The 25,342-nt window shown below is 45.9% G+C and overlaps 1 protein-coding gene across 2 annotated transcripts in view; it reads right to left on the reverse strand.

Annotated features, from left to right (window-relative positions):
* Positions 1–4,600: 4,600 nt before the first annotated feature.
* GOLIM4 (golgi integral membrane protein 4) overlaps positions 4,601–25,342 on the reverse strand; it is an 83,491-nt gene continuing 62,749 nt past the window's right edge. For both annotated transcript variants that reach the window (XM_015429461.1, XM_015429460.1), the window contains 8 exons: positions 17,711–18,046; positions 15,164–15,402; positions 12,778–12,854; positions 11,602–11,720; positions 7,797–7,967; positions 6,718–6,786; positions 6,248–6,328; positions 4,601–5,117 (listed from right to left, as the gene is read on the reverse strand). In XM_015429461.1, coding sequence (XP_015284947.1) covers positions 4,959–5,117; positions 6,248–6,328; positions 6,718–6,786; positions 7,797–7,967; positions 11,602–11,720; positions 12,778–12,854; positions 15,164–15,402; positions 17,711–18,046 — 1,251 coding nt within the window. In that variant the 3' untranslated portion in view covers positions 4,601–4,958. The remainder of the gene's footprint in view (positions 5,118–6,247; positions 6,329–6,717; positions 6,787–7,796; positions 7,968–11,601; positions 11,721–12,777; positions 12,855–15,163; positions 15,403–17,710; positions 18,047–25,342) is intronic.

The following is a 25,342-nucleotide window of genomic DNA, read 5'->3' on the forward strand; positions in this document are numbered from 1 at the left end:
TTCTTAAAGGAGACAGGGAGATGCTGTCCATCAGTCAGCCAGCCTCTGTGGCTAAATAGTCTCCACAGTTGGAATGAAGTAGAATTTTCTACCTGAGGGAGGAGAATTCCGTGCTCCTGAAGGATGGGGGGGGGTACCATGACTGGCTTGTCACGTGCACAGTTCCCGAAGTGAGACTGTGCAAGATACACAGAAAATCCAGACTTCCCTAGCTTTGGGTAACCCCTTCGCACACTGATCTGTCTGCCTCAAAAGCCTTGTATGTTTGGCTTGTGAAATCCAACCCTTGCCGAAAACAGTTCTGAGATGCTTTCATACTGTATACGGCAAAGCCTTTTGCACTTAGCAGCTATCCAGCCCTGTTTTCCGGATCAAAATCACTTCTGTACGACGTATCTCTACCATTTCTAGGGACAGGATAGCGTGAAAGATGTCAACAGGCAACACAGCTTGTCTGCAGATAGGACCTCAGCATTCCAGCTGCAGATCTTGCCAAGTGCAGACCCTGGAAGAGTAACCCAGGAAAACACACAAAAATCACAGCCAGGATGGCGCTGTGCTATCTGAGGGCATGCCAAGACACACATTACAGCATCCCCACCGCCACAAGCACGAGGCACAGCTGAGGACAACGGCTAGCAGGCCACCGGACACATTTGGGATTCCACGACAGAACAGAATGGGAAAGGGCCTGAATGAATTAAACCAGGATCACGGAGGCCATAATTGCCAGGCAACGTCCACTGCTCTTCTAGAAGAGCCATCCTGCACCTGATGCTACTGGCGGTGCCCCCTGACTTCCCCTACCACACTACATATGTGCAAACATGGCAGGTATCCTGGGGAAACATATCAGCCAATGCCCTTCTGGTCCCAATGATACTGTTGGGAGAAACGATCACGGCAGTGAGAGCAAAGAAGGTGGAATTCTTGAGCTCTAGTCCTTTCCAGTCCTTTCCATGGGGGGCAGGAGAGGGTGAGCGCCTGAAAAATCACAAGCGGCAATTCCCAACTGCAGGGGATTTACACAACTCTGATTAACTTCAGGCTGCACCCCTTTGTGAAGTAGAATTAGGCTGTCGGGGCATTAAACTAGGGACAGAAAGAACATACCTCTGTGGTGGGTACAACACAGGGGGAGCACTTGGTTCATCGGTCCCCACAGTCTGCAGCCGCCAAAGGAACCTTGTAGAATGCAGCTAAAAATACTCTCCATCGCTAGGATAGGCCACGTGAGCCCAGCCTCATCAGATCTCAGAAGCTAAACAGGGTTAGCCCATGTTAACATTTGGATGGGAGACCACCAAGGAAGTCCTGGGTTACTATGCAAACCACTGCTAGATATCTTGACCAGTGTTCCCTCTAAGCTGAGTTAATGTGAGCTAGCTCACAGTTTTTTAGCCTCCGGCTCACACATTTTTGTCTTAGCTCAGGAAGGAGGGCTCCAGAGCAAACTAATTTATGCAGTAGCCAAACTACCTGCTCACAACTTTAATGTCAGTAGGTCACAAAGTAGAATTTTTGCTCACAGGACTCCATAGCTTAGAGGGAACATTGATCTTGACTATGCAGAACCTGATAATAGCAAACCACCACTGGATGTCTTGTCTTGAAAACCCTAGGAGGTTGCATTAGTCAGCTGCAACCTGACAGCAAAAACAAAACGAGGGGGGGGGAGAAACGTATCATCTGTGACCATTCCCTAAGTGACGACAGCTTTTACCCTTGTCAGGAAGAACGAAGCCCAACAAAAATAGTACCCTGTGGGGAGGGTGATTGGGATGTCTGTACTGGACCTATGTGGCCTGCCACATTTCACACACAAAGGGATCTCTGGTGTATATTAAACACACTGCCCTGGACAAATATGTGCAGCTGACAGGTTGCTGTCTGCATCTTACTTCTGTCGCTAAATGTAATACCAAAGTGGGTTTCAGGCAATCTCTCGTCATTGACGTCCATTCGCAGTTGTCAGAAGAACTCTTCACATTTGTGCACGTGGCTGAGGGCTCACGTGATGGTCACTCCTCCATAAAAAGCTAGGGTGTCAAGGGCAAGACAAAGTACAGCCCTTGTCCCTCATATGCTCATTTTCTATACACAGGGAATGTTTTCATGTGGAGAAGCCTTAAGTCATGTGAGCTTCGGACCACACTACGATGCAGTATAGCCCGGACACCGTTCGTTCCACCTCCATGACAGATCAGTCAACTAAGATCCAGAACGTCAGGGAAATCAAACCGGGGGCCAAAGCAGATATAAAAAGGTAGAAGAAGAAGAGTTTGGATTTATACCCCGCCCTTCACTACCCAAAGGTGTCTCAGAGCGGCTTACAAACTCCTTTCCCTTCCCCTCCCCACAACAGACACCCTGTGAGGTAGGTGGGGCTGAGAGAACTCTTGACAGAAACTGCTCTTTTTCAAGAACAGCTCTTATCAGAGCTATGGCTTGCCCAAGGTCATCCAGCCAGGTGCAAGTGGAGGAGTGGGGAATCAAACCCGGTTCTCCCAGATTAGAGTCCGCACACTTAACCACTACATCCGACTCTAGGGTTGTGGTGCTCATCTCCGTTTCAAAGCCGAAGAGCCAGCGCTGTCCGAAGACGTTTCCGTGGTCATGTGGCCGGCATGACTAAACACCAAGGTGCACTGAACGCTGTTACCTTCTCACCGAAGTGGTACCTATTTATCTACTTGCAATTTCTTGCTTTCGAACTGCTAGGTTGGCAGGAGCTGGAACTGGAGACGGGAGCTCACTCCGTCTTGGGGCACCCGGGTCTCAAACTGCTGAACTACTGACCTTCCACAGCCTCCAGTTCAGCATCTTAACCACTTGAGCCACCGCAGCTCCTCAAAGCAGATATAGTGGTGAGATATTTGTGAACCGATCTGCAGGTTTTTAAGGCTTATAAACTGGCTGGGAAAGAAGGGAGGGCTGATTTGGAACAGGGTGAACTCATGAAGCGGCCTTAAACCTTGATCTGACCATGAGTCCATCTGACTGGCAGCCGTTCTCCAAGGTCTCAAGCAGAGTCGTCCACCTCATCCACTCCCTGACCCTTTGAACTGAAGATGCCGGGGACTGAACCTGGGGTCTTCTGCAAGCCAAGGCAATGTTCCACCACTGACCATCATGGGCGATGGCATGTGGGCAGAGGGACTTTCCCCATGAACCATTTCCCTGATGTTAAACTGATTTTCAGTGTCAAATGATAGGTCTCTATAAGCAAACCATTAAAGTGTAACATCTATAAATCTGCCAGCCTGTGCCCTTTTTAAAACCTTGTGGATTGTGTCCTGATATTAAAAATTAAAACACCTCTGAGTAAGGTCAGAGCTTGGCACACTCTTTGGCACGCCGGGCAGCACGAGCACTAAATATGAACATACGAAGCCGCCTTATAGTGAGTCAAACCATTGGCCAGTGTAGCTCAGTACTGTCTACTCTAACTGGCAGCAGCTCTTTAGTGTTTCAGGCAGAGAAAGGTCTTCCCCAACACCTGCAATTTATGATCCCTTAACTGGAAATGTCAGAGTCTGAACCCAGGACCCTGCACTGAGCCACACCCCCTTTGTGATATGTGTGTAGGGGGCAACCACATGACTCACTGCTCAGATCTTCCCATTCAACCCCTTCCCCATCAGAAGAAAGGGAAAAGACCCACACGATTAGTCCCATTCACAGCACTGCAATGTGTGTACATATACTGCCGCCATGTTGGATCTCACCATCGGGAAGCAGTTCCCAGGTAGCACTGTGTGTGTGTATGTGCAAAGGGGGGTGGTGATTTGAAACACTGTCACTTCTAGCATGCTACCTCAGGGGCTACACCAAATGCCAGGTATCCTTTATATAGTCACTGCAGGTGAGATTCAGGTCCAATACCTATTAACTGAAGGTTACTGTCCGTTAAGGCACTAGGCTGGCCAGGCCCAGCCTGCTGGGTATGTATGAAGGCTCTGACTGAGAGCTGGGAAGAACCCAAGAGATGCCAGAGATTGAACCTGGGATCTTTGCATGTAAAAGCAGGTGCTCTACCACTGAACTAATGGTTCTTTCTCAGCTTGTTCAAGAAGTGCAACTGAAATTGGAAATCTGTGGAAAGAGAGCAAGGTAGGCAAGTTTTTATCCCTATAATCACAACCCATGTCCCTTTAGCTCAGGGATTTTAGAACCAAATGTGGCTGGACTGTGAAATCAAATGTGGCTTTTAAAAAAAAGAAAATGAAATATTTTAGATAAGGTGTACTGGAGGGGGTTAGGCGGGAAGCTGGGATAACCAAAATGTGAAGGAAATGGCAGGCAAAGATTTGGATGTGTGTAAAGGGCTTCTTGGAGATGTTTTATGAAAGGGAAATGATAGAGGTGAATGGTTGGCAGCATTCCAAACCATGCATATGTTTATTCAAGTGCACTAAAACAATCACGCAAGGTGCTCCTGTGTATATTTATTACTTATTATGAGACCTTGCGTGTGCCCAGTAAACGACTCAAAAGAGTCAGTGTTTGAGCTGCAGCAGTTTTGTGGATTAACTAATCAACATGCCAGTTATGAATATTAAGTTGTATATTTTCAGTTATGGCAACCCCCCCCCCCCCCCCCCCCAGCCTTTGAACATATACCAAGTGTAGGCACTAGGGTTTTGCCCCCCATCAGAAACTAAACGTCAGATGCTATTCGGACAATGCCGATAGATTTTCAGGTAAAGACATACCCAAATTTTAAAAACACTATAAAATTGTGTTCTGTTTCTTGTCATATACAAATTGATACAAAAGAAATGCTAATCTAACAAAATACTGCGTTTATATAAACGGCTTGAGAGCATCAAATAAAAAAAAAAACCCTGAAAACAGATATATAAGAAGGTAAGTCCTATCCTCCAGCCTCTACATTTTTTTTTCTCCCAAGCTGATACCAGTTTGTTGAGTGACTCTTTGTGTGGTTTAACCAAGCTTCACATCTCTCCTCTTCTGTGGGCTTTGGCTTCCACGGCGCCACCCTCCTCCTCCTCCTCTTCTTCCTCCTCGTAGTTTTCATCGCGGCCTTCTTTGGGGTTGGTTTCTTCTTGAATTTCTTGTTCTTGATCTGCACCTTCGCTCATTTTCTCTTCAGCCTGAGTGGACAGGGTGGGAGAATTTTAGTACAGTGCCAACAAATCATCCAGCATTTTGAAAACAGAGCAAAAAAATATGCCTCTGGTGCTACTGCATCATCTACAGCACAACGTACAATACATATCAGGGAGCCAGAGGCTGCAGCAGAGAACCAATCAGCATCATTGCATGAATGCAGGTGCTCAAATGCTTTGAGTCAGGAAGTCTTGAACTTCAGAGCCTCAACCTAGTTCTATTCTACAGGGGTATATTTGCTACGGAGTTACAAACCTAGGGTGGTGATAAAACTCTAGTGGCAACGTGAAATGTGCCAAGCAACCAGTGCAGTGTCTGACTAGGATCTGAAACACTTGGGTTCACATCCTTCCACTGCTAAGAAGCTCTCTGGGTGACCTGGGGCCAGTCACACTCTCTCAGCTAACCTATCAGACAGAGTTGTTTTGAGGAGAAAATGGGAAGGTGAGAACAGTATAAGCATTGCTCAGCTCCTTGAAGTAAAGGTGAGTCCTTATGTCTTTGGGCTATGATTTCTAACTTTTACCCCAACTATGGATTGAGATGTTGGGTCAGCTGACTAGAAGAGGAAGAAAAGCTTTTCACTACCCGAAGGAGTCTCAATGCAGCTTACCATCACCTTCCCTTCCTTTCCCCACAACAGGCACCCTGTGAGGTAGGTGGGGCTGAAAGAGCACTGAGAGAACTGTGACTGGCCCAAGGTCACCCAGCTGGTTTCATGTGGAGGAGTGGGGAATCAAACCCTGTTCTCCAGATTAGACAGCACCGCTCTTAACCATTACACCAAACTGGCTCTCAAACTGACTACTCAAACAGTGCCAACTGAATTACTACTACTACTACTACTACTACTACTACTACTACTACTGCGCTTTTCTCCCTAGTGGGGACCCAAACCAGCTTACAACATTGTTCTCCTCCACTCTTTTCTCAGAACAACATCCCAGCGAGTAGGGATTCTAACTCTGTTGCACCAGGTCCTAATCCACCATTCTAATCATTATGCCACACCAGCAAACCCTCTGGACCAGGCCCACCTCCAATAACAGTAACCCCTTCCTCCCTGCCAAATCTCAGCTCTCCACTACATTTATTGAACCGTTTGTCTACCTACGTTTTCATCATTTTCACCATAAGGCTCTTCGCCGTTGCGTTCCAGGTCCCTCTTCTTCTCTTCAGTCAGATCTCCCTGGGCCTGTAAAGAATACACACACTCAGCTGTGAAGAAAGCAAGAATCCACTAGAAGACACCTGTGTCTTGCCTGCCTCTTTAGAGAGATGCCTCCCCAGTCCAAGGCACAGGAGGAGAATCCCAGCCTTTTGTAGTTTAAAGATAACCAAGGAAAGGAATGGTAATTTTCTCCTCTGTTTATACACAGTGCAGCATGGGTTTCTATTATTCCCAGACACAAGTGCTTCTGGTAGATACACAGGGTCAACCTTTATTCCAAGGACAAAGACACTCAGAAGGAGAGAACATGTGTGGATTATGCATCATGTCCAGAGGCTAATGCCATGTGCAGACTCCGAGATCCAGGAATATCCTCAGCCCCCAGCATGCCTCCACGTTCCACGGTTTATTACCTCTTCTTCTCCCTCCTCCTGGTACTGCTCGTCCACATTGTCTTCTTGTTGATCAGGGTTACCCACCATCTGCAAATAATTGAAAGAACAGAATTGATTTGGGGTGTCATCCTGTGAAGTCTGTAGCTGCTGCTTCTGTTTGGCAGCAAGCATTTCTGCTGGTGTGGCATTTACCGAGACACTGTCTACTAATTTGTCAGTTTGCATTCCAGGGTACTGCAAATAAGCAGAACTGTAGGCAAGATATGAGACAGCAAGGGCCTGGAAGATGAAGCCGCTGACTGAGTGGGTTGTTCAAAGTTAACGAGTTGCCGAAAGATGGAGAACAGGCTGAAAGATGGTGCCCTCCCTCTCAACCCCTTCCCAGTGGTGTAGGCTCTTCATGTTCTTCGTTCTGTCCCATACCAATACCAAATATTATGTCTTCACCCATATCAACTGTGGCTAAAGCTGACTGAGCTGCCCTTGCAAACAGAAACAGAGACTAAGGTTCAAAGCTAAATAAAAAGAGGAAAGCCTGGTAAGATTTAACCAAGTGAGTAATAGTGGGTTGGATTCCACCAACTTTGCTACTGCCATGAGTTTCTACAGCAGGTAAGAAGCTGAAGGAATGGCAAAGAATGATGGATTCATTTATATGGGGGAACCAAAACAATAGAATTAACCTCAACACAAGATAAACGGGAAAATGGGATTCCACACTTGAAACTCTACTATTACACTGACAGACTTTTATAAATGGGTGGCTCGGGGTGAGGATAAATCATTAATTTTGGCAGAACAAGCCTTCATGACAGAACCAAATGGCTTTAAAAGCTGAGGCAAACTGCACATGCACCAGTTTCCAAATTCGTTTTCGAAATTCTCCTCAGGAAATTGTAAAGGAGGTTCGCAGTCCTTGAGTAGCTGCAGAAGAGTGAAAGGCTGCTGTTGAATACTACTATGTGGGAGAAGTGCTGTGAAGCCTCTCATTGTGACAGTTCTGCCAGAGTTATCACTTCACTTTGGAGTAAAAAAGTAACCAACAGGACTAGCTATCAGGGCCTCCTCAGACAGTTCTGTCTTCTGCACACACTCACCACTAAATGTTCTTCCACCTCAGGATTCTCTTGTTTCTGGTCATGTGGTTTCAGAGGCTTATCCTCCTCGGGCAAGGTCTCCTCTCTCTCTTGTTCTGCTTCCTCAAACTCATCTTCTCCCTGATTGTTCGGATCGTCTGCTGGGTTGACATCATCCACAGCTGCCTTCCTCTGTGGGGGGAAAAGTCAAAAAGAATTTCAAATTCCTGCCCATCCAGAGCATTTTTATCCCACCCTTTCTCAAGGGAGGTCAGAGCAGTGCACATGGTTCTCCCTTCTCCATCTTCCAAAATCTGTGCTTTACTATAACTTTCCTACTGTTCTTGCTTTTTTGGCTCAACTTGAAAGCCCTTTAGAACAGGAGTCCCCACACTTTTTGAGCCAGTGGGCACCTTAGGAATTCTGACACAGGTGGCGGGCACAACAACAAAACGGCTGCCGTGGGAGATGGAGCCAACCACACGTTCAGAAAAAGTTAAAGTGCAATCAAGAAGAGGAGTAATTGGAAAAATACACTGGAAAAGACAAGGGAGAGAATAAAACCAACATTGTCAAAAGCAGGAAACTAATACAGCACAGCTAGAACCTCCTTCTCTCCCCGTCCCCTGCTGTCTCCTGCGCGATATATTTTTTTTTTAACTCGAAGGGAGTTTTTGGACGTGATTAATTTTTAAAAGGTGCCTTCAACTCGCAGCCTGAAGCAGTAGAGTCCATTCTTCCAGCTCAGTTCACTGCACGTATATCCAGACCTAAGAAACTAAGCTGTGAAGTTCCTAGATCAAATCAAAATCAAGATAAAGTTTGTCGATTACGCTGGAGCTCCAACTCTAGTGACAAAGCCGGAGCCATAATGGGTTCCATCCCTTGTAATATTCTTGTTAACAGGGTCTTGCAGTCTGATTCAGTGCTCAACTGTTTGCCTAATTTGGATGAGGTATTAAAACTGTTCGAACCTTGATAGGACACCCTTCGACGTTAAAAGGAATAGTTGGTTTAATAGTGACTGTAATAGAATGAAAAGGCAGATTCAACAGAAGAATCGCAAGTTCAAAAGTAACTGTACGGTATCAGCCCTTCAAGAACTGATGGAACTGAAGAAAATAAACAGAACTGATCAAAACAAGGAGACAGATAGCCCCCAATAAGGAATGGGGACATCTCATTTCAACTATTAATAACAACAACAATAAGGCCTTCTGGTCTATTGTCAATACTGTTATAAAACCAGCCTCTAAAATCCCATGCTGTATTGCCCTCGGACATGGGGAAACTATTTCAAAAAGCTATTCTCCAATGCTAGTGCCAGTACACCTAGTACATCTTTTATTATTCCTCTTGATGTAACAGCATCTTGGTCTGAAGTATCAATTAAGGAGGTCATTTCCCTTATGAAGGGATTAAAACTAGGAAAAGCCCCAGGCTCTGATCTAATCCCTAACGAGCTATTTCAGGCTGATCCACAATGGTGGGCCACAGTTCTGGCCCCAATTTTCACTCAAATTAACATCAGTGGACGAACACCCGATTCTATTATTGTCGCAATGTTTAAAAAGGGATCCAGAAGTGATCTATCCTGTTATTGACCAATCAGCCTTCTTTCTCCTTTAGGAAAGCTATACTCTGCTTATCTACTAAAGAAGCTCCAGGATTGGATGGAATCAGAAACCTTATTGGGACATGAACACATTAGATTTAGGCAGGGTTCTTCGACATAACCACCATTGCTTAGTTCTTTATCACCTGTCTGAGAAATACTCATCTTTTAAGGGGGGGCATCAATATGTGGCTTTTATTGACCTTCAATTCACTCCAGATGGTGGAACAAACTTAATCAAACTACTATGGACAAAAGACTCCTAGGGCTCACTCAACAATTATATTCAAGTTTGACTGCCCAAGTACCATGTGGGTATGACGAGAATTTAATAAATCCATTTAATTAGAAGGGAGTACGACAGGGATGCTTGTTGGCACCTCTTTTGTTTAATTTATATTTAAATGATGTAGCAACAAGCTTTAATGATTGCTGTCACCCACCAAAATAAGCCGAGATTGGGGTGCCTATTTTGCTTTACGCAGATGATGCCATGATTTTGTCCCGAACTAGGGTCGGGCTACAAAGGGCCTTGCAATATTTTTCTAATTATTGCTCCCGAGAAAGCCTGGTGATTAACTATTTGAAATCTAAGATCCTAGTTTTCACCAAGACCGGAAAATGGAACTCATCTCAATGGTCTATCAACGAATCTAATACTGAGCAAGTCAAGACTTTCTCCTGTTTGGGTATTTTGTTTTCAGCAGATCTGTCTTGGACCCCCCAACTCAGAACAGCGCTTAATAAAGCTAAACCATATGCAAGTGCCATAAATAGGTTCTACCATAATAGATGGGGGGGGATATATATACCTGGAGCGGTGCAAGCTTTTAATTTGAAAGTTCCCCATATCCTTCATGGCTCAGCTATTTGGATTAAAGGTATCTCCGATAACATTGATAAACCCTTAGCCCAATTTTAAAAGGAAAATACTGAATATTCCTGCAAAACTGTGTATCAAATGCTGTATTGCAGGACGAATTTGAACAGATATCCTTGGAAGCCAGAGCATGGCTTTATGCCTTTAAACTGAGAATAAAACAGCTGTGTGCTGAAGATGGCTTGTTAGCAGCTCTAAATCAAGATATCCACAAATCGACTGGGATGAAACACCCGGTTGAGAAAGTGATGATAGCTGGAATGTCCATTTATGATATTTTTGAGACGGGCAAATCCAAGGCATTTTCTCTGATCAGAAAGTGTGTCCTAGAAATTGATTATAGCAGTCTGATCCTGAGAGCCCACAGAGTTTGCTCTCCCCTATCTTTTGGTCTTTCTTTCCCAAGTTCTTTACCACCCTATATATGCTATTTTACCATCCCACGTTACTGTAGAGCTTTTTTGTTTGCAAGATTGAGTTATTATTCCTACAATGGTTTTACATGGGAGATTTTTGAATTGGCCCTATTCTGACAGGATCTGCCCTTGTGGCCTTAATAGGATAGATACATCCTTCCATGCCCTGCTTGAATGCAGGTTCTCTGACAAGATAAGGGATTACTATATTAAACCTTTAACCATCCAACCATCCCCCTACACTCTGGAAACCCTGGCTCTTTTGCTCAGCGATAAAGATCCTAAGTTTACTCTAGCAACTGCAAAATCTGTTTTTAGCCCTTGTATATATATAAAAAGAAGCAAGTATATTCTGCTGCTCAAGATCTGAGAATCAATGAGCTTCTAAAGGTATAAAAGGAAAGGATCAAATCAGTTACAAGTTCATTAGGTGGCCTTGGGCAAGCCACCTGCCCATACCATAACAATACTGCCCTGCTTAATAAGATAATAAAAGTTAAGGGCTTTGAACACTTAGAAGTGCTAAATGTTATTACTGATGCTTGCTGACGGGCCTCCTTCCCGGAAGAAATAGTTGTGACCTAGTTCCTTTACTAGTTCAGGAAACATAAAACAACCCCCCCCCCATTTTTTTTTACTGAAATGATTACAGCAATTCACATGTGTCAATACATCTTTATTTGTAACTACCAGTTGGGGACTTTGTGTCTCCTTTCTTTTCTCTCTGTAGCAATGCCCGTCCTTTCTTTTTGTTTCTGCCAGAATGTAAATCACTTTGAATATGGCGGCCATTACAAAGAATTGATCCAGTTGTCAGTTCTAGGCAACACAGTTACAAAGATACCAAGATGTGCATTTGCTAAATAGTAAAGTCCCTCCCCATCCACCACCAAAAAAGCCAAAAACAAAACTCACAGCGTCTTTGTTCGGCTCACTTTCTGCTTGGTGGCCCCGGTCTTGATCCCGCTGCTCATTCGCGTTGTTTTGATCTTCTTCCTCTGCTTCTTGGGGATGCTGGTTGTGCCGCACATAGTCTGATCAAAAAGAACCCAAATCATTCATTCATTCATTCATTCATTCACTCATTCATTCATTGTCTCCTACAGTTAAAAAGACCATCATCAAACGGAGCACCAGATCTGTAAGCCACCAAAAAAAGGCAAAGCACTCTACAGCTTGGATCCAATGGAGCATTTCCATGGACAGAAACATTTCCACCTGCAGAACACAATGTTCTCACCTCTCCCCTCCCACTGGAGTCCAACACCCCCCCCCAAATGCTGCTCCTGAAAGGGGGGGGATTTTCATCTGCAGCAGGATAGAGGAGGCAAGTAACAGAATATATCTTTTATTTGTCAAAAAGGGACATTGGTTACAGATAATTGGAATGTGGATCATAATGATAATACTAGAACCTTCCATGTACTTATATAATAGTTTTTTTCAATTAATATTCTGTCATACGTTCAGGGCTTTTTTTGTAGAAAAAGCCCAGCAGAAACTCATTAGCATATTAGGCCACACCCTGACAGCACAGCTCATTAGCATATTAGGTCACACCCCATGACTTCCCTTGGCTTGCCCGGGCAAGCCCACACTTGAAGGGAAGAGAAGGCAGTTTAAACTGCCTTCCCTTGGCTTGCCTGGGTGCCCCGTGGCTGTTGGGAGCCTGGGCAAGCCGGCCCTTGGAGGGGAGAGAAGACAGTTTAAACTGCCTTCCCTTGGCTTGCCCAGGTGCCCTGCGGCTGCGAGGAGCCTGGGCAAGCTGGTCCTCGGATAGGCCGGGGAAGGCATGGGGAGGCATTTAAATGCCTCCGTGATCCTTCCAGGCCCCCCCCCCAGCCCGCCTGCCTCAGAGTCACCAGGGAGGGGGTCGCTCTCCAGGCCTTCCCTCTGTAGCCACGCACGCAGGGGTTTTGGCTGTAGTGGGCGTGGCCAACTCTGAAGCCAGCCAGAACGCCGTTCCTGTGCGTTCCTGCCCCAAAATAGCCCTGCCTACATTAGTGCTATTTAAAGATCATTCAGCGTCTTGAATGAGAGAAAGGTAGTCTATAAATATACAAAGCTGGGGGAGTGGGGGAGATCACTCACTTTCGTCTTCTTCCTGAGTTCCTTGCTCCTCTCCTTGCACGATATCCTGATCTAGATTGTCATAATGAGACTGTTGGCTGAAAAGATTATACAGAGAGGTCAGTTCAGAGTCATAGGAGGCCTTCGCTGATGGAAAATATGCAAGCCATCACAAACTGTTCACTCTTTTAAAAAATTCAGCTGGCTGAGTGCTTGTTTGGTATTCCAGGTAGAAAGGGACAGGTGGGGGGTAAGAGAAGAAAAAAGGCTTCACTTGCTCTCTGGGTGAGGGAGGCAGCAATCCTACCATTCCCCGAGACTGCCAGTGACTAGGCCGATCATCCTCCACCTGCTCCAATTATATAAGTGAAGGGGGAAAGGAAGGTCTTGTCCCTCCCTCCCATCCCCATCAACAAAGAAACCATCCACTTCTACCCAAAGGACATGGCCCAGACACAACCTGCCACTCCTTTTCCTGAAGTAAGGAGGAGGAGGAGGAGATTGGATTTATACCCCGCCCTTCACTCGGAGTCTCAAGAGTGGCTTACAATCTCCTTTCCCTTCCCCTCCCCACCACAGACACCCTGTGAAGTAGGGTAGCTGGGGCTGAGAGAGCTCTTTCTAGAACTGTCCTCGAGAAAACAGCTCTGACGGAACTATGGCTTGCCCAAGGTCATCCAGCAGCTGCAAGTGGAGAAGTGGGGAATCAAGCCCGGTTCTCCCAGATTAGAGTCCGTGCACTTAAGCACTGCACGAAACCACTACTCCTGGCACTACAACAGTTCCCCTGGAGAAAATGGAACCTTTGGGGGTGGAATCTGTGGCATCACATCCCTGCTGAGCTTCCTCCCTGCCCCAAATTCTGCCCCCCACAAGATCCACACCCACATCTCCAGGACTTTCCCAAGCTGGAGTTGTCAACCCTATCCGGAAGCTGGGAGGAGAGCCAGAGCCAGAGACAGCTGCCCTGTTGCCTTATTCCCTAGTGTTGCCTTATGGCCTTAAGCGTGGAATGCTTACATAAACTCATCTACCTGTTGGTCCACTACCCAATTTCAAACAAGCAATACTGCTCTCAGCCCCTTCTTCCCTACCATGGCTCAGCAAGGAAGTCTTATGGTGCAATCCTAAACAGATTTGTGCCCTTCTAAATCCACTGAAGTCAAGGGGCTTAGAAAGCTGTAGTTCCGCTTAGGATTGCACTGTTAGTAGTGTAGTGGCTATCAGTTTTTGTTCTCCTGGACCCCAGGGTTCTTCAATGTGATGCGTAGTCATGTCAGACAAATTTCCCCATTCAGAACCAGTATTAAAAATATATATTTAAAAATATAAATAATAAATATTCCCCTGAGCTGTGCAAGTTATGGTTAATTTTAAAAACACTCTCACTTCATACAGCACAACAATGAGGCCCACTGGGGCTTGCCGGCTCTCTGGGTTAACCTGTGTATTTCCTAGAACACTTCCCCACTTTTGGGAAACTTCTGCAACAAGCAAGGGATCCATGGAAAAGAGATTGGCCAATTAACTAATGTGGGAAATGTTCTCTGAAGGCAAAAATTTAATAACTACTACTGCAGCAGGGGCAGGCGTTGAGAATACTTTTTAACAAGGTACTGCTATGAGAATTACTGTGGTACAGAGTGCCATACTAGTATCTAACAGACCTGGGTTGAAATCCCACCCGGCTACAAAACTCACTGGGCGACCTTTCTCGCTCTCTGCCTAGCCTACGTTACAGGACTCTGATGAGGAAAAAATGGGGATAAGAGAATCATGTACATTGCCCTGAGCTCCTTGGAGAAAGGACAGGATTTAATATATATATATATATATGCCAAACAAACAGAACATGCCTTCTTAGGCCTGGTTCAAACATTTTGACATCTGGCACAGATCACACAAAAATAGACTGTGTATCCGCAGCCATACAGAGCAAAAATTCTAGAAGAGTCTAGTAATGAAACAAATGGTCGGCAGTGTTTCCTCTAAGCTGAGTTAGTGTGAGCTAGCTCACCGTTTTTTAGCCTCTGGCTCACATTTTTGTCTCAGCTCAGGAAGGATGGCTCCAAGGCAACTAATTTATGCAGTAGCCAAATCGCTAACTCACAACTTTAATGTCAGTAGCTCACAAAGTCGATTTTTTTGTTCACAAGGCTCCACAGCTTTGGAGCATTGATGGTAGGTAATGGTAGGCATTTTAAAAACAAACAGAACATGCCTTCTTAGGCCTGGTTCAAACATTTTGGCATCTGGCACAGATCACACAAAAATAGACTGTGTATCCGCAGCCACACAGAGCAAAAATTCTAGAAGATTCTAGTAATAGTAGGCATTTTAAAATTTGAAACACTAAACGCCCATCTCCAGCGTGTGACAGGAACTGAAGTTCATTTGCAAAGATAACCTTAGGTGGTGTTTAAATTGCTCTTCATCCTGCTCGGCCTGCCTCCGAAAGGACAGCTCTTTCTCTTGAAGCTGCTGCTGTCGTAGCAACTGCTCCTGTAGCCTCCCCTGATGCAGGGACTCCTGATGTTCCCTCAGGCGGGTGGCTTCTTCTGCTCTTTGGGCAGCCAGGCGCTGCTGCTCCAGCTGCTCTTCGTAGGCCGATTTGTACCTTGTTATAGTCTTCACTGTTGCTGGTTCCTGGCGGGAGACACCAAGTGAGACGTATTTTAAGACTTAGGCGGAGTACCAAATTCTGAACTGAACAGAGCCGTTAACTGCAAATGGCACAGAAACTACAAGTATATACTGCTTCTCTGGAAGCCTGCTTCAGACAGCTTGTAATGTAAAAATGATACAGAAAAATCATCACATAATAAAGCAAGGCATAAAACAGCATAAAACAATATTCATGGGAGTCCTCAGACTAGAAGCAGAACAGAAAGACAGCTTAAAAAGATGGAGTTTCCTAGTTAAAAGCCTGGGTAAAGAGCGAATGCACACAACAAAGTAAATTTTGGAAGTTGTGGACCAAGGAACCTCAAAAAAAGCAGTCAGGGGCTGAAGGGAGAAGAATTTCATACATCAGCTGCAACAGCTGCCAGATCTCTGGGTGCAGGTCACTAGCAAGATCTAATGGAGCCTGAAATATGGGTGGAATTCTTTCGCTGGATCAAGGGGGCGGCACGAGGCTGAAAGTAAGCAGTTTTGTGTCCTTGAGACATGACCAAGAAGTTAGAGCTCCTGCTCCCAGATTCTATTTACTGCAAACCAGGGGTCGTTTCGTAGAAAAAGAGCTAGGGGAACTCATTAGCATAACTCATTGGCATATGCCACACACCCTGACATCACTGGAAGTGTGTCACAAGGCCACACCCCCTGACATCACCGGAAGTGTGTCATAAGGCCACACACCCCGCCCCTAATGGTCCCGGCCGCTGCCGGCGGCCTTGCAGCTCCACTGCCGAGCCCCATGAGGGGCCCGGCGGTGGACCTGCAAAGCCGGCGGGAGTGCAAGGAAGCTCCGCGAAGGCCCTCCCTGGCCCCAGGCAGGCAGGGGTGGGGAGAGGCAGGGAGGAAGCAACTTACCCTCCCTCTTCTCCTGCCTCCTCCTGGCTGAATGAGAACCGGAAGCGGGGCGGCCGGAAGCAGGGGGCGGGGCTTCGTCATGTGCCCCGCCCCCATACCTCTCCCGGGGGAACTGCGATCCCCCGCGATCCCCCCCAAAATGACCTCTGTTCGACAGCATACTTTACCTTACTGTACATATAACTATAATATGCTTCTTATTTTCAATCAGCAAAATCAATGTGGTTTGTTGCACCCTTTCCTCCCACCTATACGTTATAGCCTTCTGCACTTTTGTTTTCTCTGTTGGTTTGAAGGGTTTCCTTCTTTTTTCCCCTTTCAAATCTTGCATTAGCCCCAAGGCTCATCAGGTGATCTTGGGCCAGTCGCTCTTTCTTGCATCCAAATTTAACAGAAAGGGCTATTATGGTGATAAAAAGGAGAAGGAACCACATCAATTGCCCTGAGCTCCTTGGAGAAAGAATGGAATAATAGTGTGATCAATAGATACAAATGAGGTGTGTTGTTTTTTTTAAAGACATTTAAAAAGATTAAAAACCTAGGCTAAGGAATAATTCTCCAAGAAAAAAAACAGACTTGCCAGGGTATCCAATCTGGTGGTTTGCTTCTGGGTGTGCGTGTGTTAAGTCTTGTCAAGTTGCTTCCAACTTACGGCGACCCTATGAAATAATGACCTCCAAAACATCCTACCATTAACAGCCCCATATTGGGTGGCTTTCCTATTGGAAATATTTTCAAGCCGCAAAGGTTGCAGTTGTCTAGTGCAAAACACCTTGCAATTGGCTGGTCAAATTTTTTTGTTGCAATTGCTGGTGTTTGACTGCTGAGCAGGACACAAAGTTCTGTACTCGTTTTCCCAACATGCTTCCCAACATCATATCCGGGTTACCTGCTTTCTTACAAGTGATATGCTGGTTGTGATAACGCTTAAACTCCCTATATTGTCTCTTCTACAATCATTCCACTTAACTATAAACTGGGGTGCTTTCCCTGCTGAGTATCAAAACAGGGCACCCCGAGATGTTAATTTCCGCATATCCATGGGAACAATACGAGGTATGCAGAAAAATCTTTTTCAACTGAATTTTAAAAAAACAAAGCGCCCTCTTCTAAAAGATCCATGTGCATGCTCACTATCATCTATGCTAGGGATAGAATGAATTCAAGAAAGAAAGAAATAGGAAGATGGGGCAAGAACTGATATAAGGACTGGTCTACAGAGGTCATTATGGTCTACTACTCTAACTGGCAGCAGCTCCCCAGAGTCTCAGGTAAAGGTCTTCCACACTGCCCACTACCTGAAGACTTTTAACTGAAGGTACTGGTACTTGAACCTGGGACCTTCTGCATGCGAAGCAGGTGCTCAGCCACTGAGCCATGGGCTCTCCCCAACTAGAGATGGTAAGAGAAAATAGCGCACCTCCAAGTGAGTGTGTTCATGGAGCATGTTGATTTCTTCTTCCTTCTCCTTCCACTCGCGCTCCTCTGGTGTTTGGTCCAGATCCTCTGCTAAGCGTTCAGGCTGACCTGCTTGCTCCATTTCCTCTTCTTCGAGTTCCTTTTTGTTCTCTTCTTCCACCTGTTCCAGGTGCTGCTCCTCATCTTCTCCCGCTTCTTGCTTCTGCTGAATGTTTAGTTCCTGGCGTGCGTGACCTTCAACAGCTTTCCCACCAGGATGAAATGGTACGGCTCTGTCTTCTCTTCCTTCAGCGTGGATGCCTTCTCCTTCCTGCGGATGTTCTCCATCCAGGATCACCTTAACCATACAGAATATTCAGTCTGGGCTGCTCGTTTTGAATGCTCAAGGACCACAAGTCAATACACCAGTACAACACGGCCCTGTAACATTTCACAAATTGCTTAGAGATGATCCCAAGCAAGTTATTACTGGCCTTATATGAAGGAACAGAGGAGGTAGAGAGCAATGTAATGAACATACACAGACAGAGATCATCCGAGCTAGGAAACCAGTGTTTCCCAGCTCCAATGAATATTAAATATGGGAGTACATCTTTAAAACAGCACATAATCAGAAGAAAAAGAAGAGATTGGATTTAAACCCAGCCCTTCATTTGGAGCCTCAGAGCGGCTTACAAACTCCTTTCCCTTCCCCTCCCCACAACAGACACCCTGTGAGGTAGGTGGGGCTGAGAAAGCTCTGACAGAAACTGCTCTTTTCAAGAACACCTCTGACAGAACTATGGCTTGCCCAAGGTTATCCAGCAGCTGCGAGTGGAGGAGTGGGGAATCAAAACCGGTTCTCCCAGATTAGAGTCCGTGCACTTAACCACTACACCAAACTGGCTCAATCAACAAGTAAGCATATGATAGCAGAGAAAAGCAGACAGAGAAAGAGGGAGAGCTGATTACCTAGAACCCTGCAGAGACAGAGAAAGAAATTATCCTGGTCAATATGGGCGTAACGTGCTCAAGCCACCCCTCCATCCATTTATATACTGCAAATGGGTTGCATTCACTATTCCACCTACACTTATGAGGTCTAATTTGCTACATTAGATTGACCCCAAGAAGCCCAGGTTAGCTACCCACTCAACCACGAAACCTTGAGTGAACAGTACACACTACACACCATTAACTTTATCACAATTCCTCTGCTGCCAGAATGTCTTCAGGAATGTACAATATACCACCGAGAAAAACTGTCAAACCCTTTTCTTCCTTGTTCCCATAAAACTATTTCCTCATCCACCCAGAGTTCTAAACCCATGCTTGAAAGCTGCTTCAGAAAAGCCTGAAGGCAAATTCTGTTATTCTGCTGAGCCATTTTATGAGCCAAGATACTCAAGGCCCAGTTCTGCCAAGTATGAGGTGCAATGCGATTCTGATTCGTCCCAGAATAATAGAAACCGTAACAGCTGGCAACAATATAATACAAGCACAGGAGGTGAGTTTCAGATCGCAGATGCAACTACACAAATGCTTATGGTCTATTATTAAATGGGTAAATATTAGATATATCAATTGTGGGGGAAACTGGGTCATTAAGCTTAAAGGTCAAGGGGCTCAACAATCAAGTTAAAAGACAGAACATATTTCGACATTATCCAAAATAAAAATGCAAACTTAAAAAGCAAAATAATAAAAAAGAAAAGGCATAAAGCCCCAAAAGCAACACTGAAAGTTAAATCGTCAGCTCTCAGCAGCCTATACTTTGAAGGCAAATATCAGCATGACTTGACGGGCAGTTGTGATCCCTGCTCTGCCTCTGAGTCTTCTTTCTTTCCCTTTTGATTTTTCAGCAAGAAAGTTGGAATCTTATTACTGATATGTCCTTCTGCGCTGCCAGAGGGAGGCTGGATTGATGTTCCAATAGCCAGTGGCTGTTTTAAGGGGATAATGGTTTTGGTTTTTTAACTCCACTCATCTTATACCTTTTTCTGATTTTTAAAATCTATTCTAATTTGTTTAAATTCTGATCTGGCATGTAGCTACATATTTACCAATCATCAATAGATAGCTTTTTAACACACACACAGACACACCTCTTCTGATTTTGTGCACCTTTGTCTATCTGGTGGTGGAAAGTGCCCTCAAGTCACAGCTGACTTAGGGCGACCCCGTACAGTTTTCAAGACAAGAAATGTTCAGAGATGGTTTGCCATTGCCTGCGTCCATGTCATGACCCTGGTATTCCATGGAGGTCTCCCATCCAAATAGTAGCCAGGGCCGACCCTGCTTAGTTTCTGAGATCTAGTGAGATCGGGCTAGCCTGGGATATCCAGGCTAGACATTTTAAAAGACAGCACCAGTGTGGTTGGGTCTAGATGTTGCACAATCAGAAAAACTGCAAACTGCTTGCAAATTCAAAGAACAGAAGTCCAGTTACATCAGTGTTGGCACAAGGCACATCCTGTCAGTTTCATACATTCCAGGAATTATGCTGCAATATATGAAGGACAGTAAAAGAGGCATGTTGTTGTATAGGCATAGGGGCCAGCTGCACAGATGGCTTCAAAACAGGATTCAGCAAATTCACAGACCAACAATGACTATCAGTCACAGCTATGAAAGCCAATGTGGCATAGAGGTTAGTGTCCAGCTAAGACCTGGGAGACCCAGGTTCAAATCCCCACACTGTCATGGAAGAAAAAAGTTTGAGTCCAGTGGCACCTTTAAGACCAACAAAGTTGAATTCAAAGTATAAGCTTTCATGTGCAAATACACTTGGTATCTGAAGAAGTGCACTTGCACATGAAAGCTCATACCTTGAATTAAACTTTGTTGGTCTTAAAGGTGCCACTGGACTCAAACTTTGTTCTGCTGCTTCAGACGAACACAGCTACTCTCCTGAATCTACTCTCATGAAAGTTCACTGGATGACCTTGGACCAACCACTCTTTCTTAACTTAACACAGGGTGCTTGCTGTGAGGATAAAACGAAATGAAAAAAGAACAGCATTGCAAGTTTCTTTGGGTCCCCATTGGGGAGAAAAACAAGATATAAATATCTTGATCAATTAAATTTACCTGCCATGTTTAGAGGCAGTATACCTCTGATTGCCCTGACCTGGATAGCCCAGGCTAGGCCAATCTCATCAGATCTGGTTGGCCCTGGTCAGTATATGGATGGGAGACCACCAAGGAATACCAAGGTTGCCTTGGAAACCCCACAGTGTCACCTTAAGTCAGCTGAGTTGTTGTTCAGTCGCACAGTCGAGTCCGACTCTTTGCGACCCCATGGACCAGCTCCCACCAGGCCCTCCTGTCTTCCGCCGTCCTCTGAAGTTGGCTCAATTTCATGTTTGTTGCATCAATGACACTGTCTAACCATCTCATCCTTTGCCGTCCCCGTCTTCTTTGACCTTCAATCTTTCCCAGCATCAGGGTCTTCTCCAGTGAGGGCTCCCTTCTCATTTGGTGGCCAGAGTATTTGAGCTTCAGTTTCATTATCTGGCCTTCCAGGGAACAGTCAGGGTTGATTTCTTTTAGGATGGACTGATTTGATCTTCTTGCAGTCCAAGGGACTCTCAAGAGTCAGCTGAGACTTGACAGCAAAACAAAAAACTGATTTCCAGAGGCTAGGACCAAACAATAAGGGAGTGCTGTATTTCATGACCTGCAATGAAGTTCCCAAAGGAACCAGGGTGGCCCCTTTTGGAAACAAATATGGTGGATTAGATTGATCTCGATCTGATCCAACAAAACAATTATTATCAAGGGCTGGTGAATACCTACGGGCAAGTTCATGTACACAAGCTTGTGTTAGAAAATCAAACAAAGGCCAGCATTGTCCCTTCACCTCAAGAACTAAACACTGCCAAAGTTGAATACAGTTCACGTGTTCTGCTGTGAATCAGAATGGGAAGCCATCATCACCAAGTGATAAGCCATTACATGGCATACAGCCATATGCAAAATATTAAAAATGAGAGACGTATCAGTGAAAAGCTCATCTGCCTGTGCAAATTCTCCATGTTTGAATTGCGTACAGCATTTGCTATAAACAGACTGCCTTGCGTCAGCCATGTTTATGGAACCATTTGCCTTCCAACCCACCAGCCACATTTACTGCCAAAAGCTCGTTTGACAGATCCGAGACAGCCTGTTGTTGAGCTTTATTCTTTCTGTATTTTATTACTTTGTTATGGGGATAATCTGTATTTTTTTAAAGTTCTCCCTATTAAACCCGAACTGGAGTTGGCTAGGCAAACAAGACAACACCTGGGGTCTATGTGACTTTCTGTTGGTTAAGCACAGCAATGGGACATTTGGAAAGAGCAAAGGACCGACGGGACAAGCGTTCACTATTGCAGCCACTGCAGAATGTATATGTCCACACACCTAAGCCAGTAAAGCACGTAAAACCTTCCCCTTCAGGCTTCAGGTCATCCAAGCCCGTGCAAAAAGAAATGCACTGTGGATGAGTGCCCTGGTTTTCCTGTTCTCTGCAGGTAGCCACATTTTCTTATCTGACACATCAAAAGCCTTTCAAGTGGCCCCTCAGCTCCTGCTGATGCAGCTGTGAATGCAAAGCAGGACTGCTGCTAGTCTACTCAACTGTTTAGGCATTTGTAGTGGTGGTGGATGAAGATGGGTGGCTGGGTTAGGCTGTCTGTAGCAGCAGAAAAGAGCAAGAGTCCAGTAGCACCTTAAAGGCCAACAGATTTGTGTCAGGGGATGAGCATTCGTGAATCACTGCTCACTTCTTCGGACATTTCAGGTGTAGTGGTGGTGAAAAGGGCCACCAAGTCGCAGCCAACTTAATGGTGACCCCTTAGGGTTTTCAAGGCAAGATTTATTCAAAGGTCATTGTCTGCCTCTGTGTAGCAATACTGTACTTCCTTGGTGGTCTCCCACACAAGACCCAACCAGGGCCAACCCTGCTTAGCTTATGAGAGCTGATGAGATTGGGCTTGCCTGGGCCATCCAGGTAAGGACATTTACACCCCATTTTTCTCCCCAGTGGGAAAACAAAGCAAATTAGGACATCATTTCCCCCCGTCCTCTGGTTTTATCCTCACAACAACCCTGTGAGGTAGGTTATGCTGAGAGAGCGAGCTTCCATGACAAGTAGAGTGTGGATTTGAACCTGGGTCCCCCAATCTCAGTCCAGCACTCTAACCACTACACCGCACTACACCACTCTAACCACAGCACTCTAACCACTACACCGCACTGACTATACCTGACCTGTGATAAGTGGGGATGAAGGCAAACTGGAAGCACTGTTAAGTCTGTATCTCCTCTGAAATAAGTTGGGGGAGAAGCACTGCCCCGTTGATACCTACCATGTGTTAAGTGGCAGCCTATTCAGGGTCAATTTGATGATGACCATGAAATGTCTCTCCATCACGGAGCAAGTTAAAAATCTGGCAAACTCCTGTTTGTTACCTGGTAATGCCTCACCTTTCCCCTTCGAGCTGTACATTCACGACAGCTACACTGAAACGCAATTCTACAAGTGTTCAGGCAGTCTCCATCTCACTGCCTGGAGAAAAGCGTACAGTGCAAAAGTTAACATTTCCCAGAATTAACCAATTAAGGGTACCACATCAAACCTCACAAGCTGGCTGCTGGAAACTCCTCCTAGGCATCAGCAGACTCCACCTTCCCTTTTCAACCACTTCCTCTCCACAACCACCAAGCAGCTCCAGTTACTAAAATGAGTGGTTTCAGGGGCTCACGCTTCCCTAGATGTGAGTCTCTCCACCCTGAAAGCCTGTAGGGTGCTCAGAACGTGTGCCGCCACCCCCCGCCACCCCCCCACTCCCTGTCCCAGCTGGATATAGTGATGGGAGGTGGGACTTTCCAATTTTCACCTTGCAAAGGGTACAGAGAGAAAGAGAGAAGATGGAAAAGGAGTATGGGAAGAACTCAGCCGTTTCCCCGGCTACGGGATGAACCAGCTGAACCCGGGGCTGGGCCTGTAAGAGAGGCAGCCACTGAAATACATGGAAAAGGAAATCTGAGTATACAGCACTGTACTTCATATCCCCCAAGGAAACCAACAGACACCAGCTCCTCACTCTCCACCTGGGGATAGACAATGGAGTAATCACCATTTTAGGCAGTAGGGCTGCCAGCTCTGGGTTGTGAAATACCTAGAGATGTTTGGGGTAAAGCCTGGGGAGGGTGGGGGGTTTGGGGAGGAGAGGGACTTCATAGAATCACAGAGCTGGAAGGGACCTCCGGGGTCATCTAGTCCAACCCCCTGCACAATGCAACAAGGTCACAACTACCTCTCCCACACACACAGTGACCCCCGCTCCATGCCCAGAAGATGGCAAAAGAACCCCTTCAGGATCCCTGGCCAAACTGGACTGGAGACAATTGCTTCCTGACCCCAAAATGGTGATTTCCCTGGGTGTGTAAGAGAGGGCCACAAGAACTAATGGGGTATGCCAGACAGTCCACCTTCAAAGGCGGCCATTTTCTTCAGGTGAACTGATCTCTGTCACCTGGATATCAGTTATAACCCCAGGAGATCTCCAGCCACCACCTGAAGATTGGCAACCCTATCAGGCAGGCTGACAAGAATGGTGTTGGTGTTGGCACAAGGAGCTAATCTTGGGAGAAGAAGTTTCCATTTTATGAAGGCTCTGTAATATCAATGAAGATTAGCAGCGAGCCTCTACGGCAAGTGCTGAAGGCCCTTCAGGGCCAACACTTCTATCATAAACTCTGGTGTTTCCCACCAACTGTAGTGACAAGTAGCTAATAGCCATAAGAACATTAATGAGGTAAGTAAACAGAGAAGGTTCAGCTGAGAAGGAATGTAAAGCAATAACTTGGTTTCAAGCGGTGAGGCTCTAACTGGGGCCTTTTGTGCTCGCTGTCAAGAAGTAGGAAGGCACTAGTGGCAGGCCCTGCTTCCCAGGACTCTCCTAATGCAGTCAATAAACAAACCCTCTTCCTTCAGCTTCAGTCTGGTAGCAGGGCTCCAAGAAGTTCTTTCCTCCAACCACCTCAACTCCTGCTGGTGTCCTCCCAGCTCTCACAGAACTGTTCTTGGCTGTAGTTCAGACCTCTCCTTCCACCTTTCCCTCCCTTCTCCCTTCTTCCCTCAGGAAAAGGCAACAGTTGTGATGTCAGCCTCAAGCCGTTGGGAGATGTCGTCTCTCAGAAATTCCATTGCAACTCCTTGAGGGCTGACAGGGGATGTTTCTTCCTGAGGCGTGACAGCAAAGAGACACCTCACAACCCCCTTCCCGCTAATTTATGAGAGACAGCTAGCTACAAGTTTCTGGTATTTGAGGAAGTGTGCACGCATATGAAAGTTTATACCCAGAATTAAACATGGGCCCCAGTCACACGGAGCTAGAGAGACGGAAGATAGGCGGATTTTCCGGGCGCAATCTCACCACCACATCTGGGAAGCAGAGAGCTCCCGTGGCTCACCCGAGGCTTCACTCCGAAGATGTGCTGTAAAAAACTAGTACCTCCGAGGTACTAGTTTCCAGAAACCGCGGGGCAAGGGCGGGCATCAGATCACATTTACGGTGTTAGCTCGTGGCATCCGGCGCCCGCCCATGTCCCCTCACGAAAAGGTTTTTTTTGTCAAGTCTCCACGGGTGCGCACAAGCACCCAACG

Source organism: Gekko japonicus, unplaced genomic scaffold (assembly GCF_001447785.1).
Source record: "Gekko japonicus isolate JY-2015 unplaced genomic scaffold, Gekko_japonicus_V1.1 scaffold193, whole genome shotgun sequence".
Classification (NCBI taxonomy): domain Eukaryota; kingdom Metazoa; phylum Chordata; class Lepidosauria; order Squamata; family Gekkonidae; genus Gekko; species Gekko japonicus.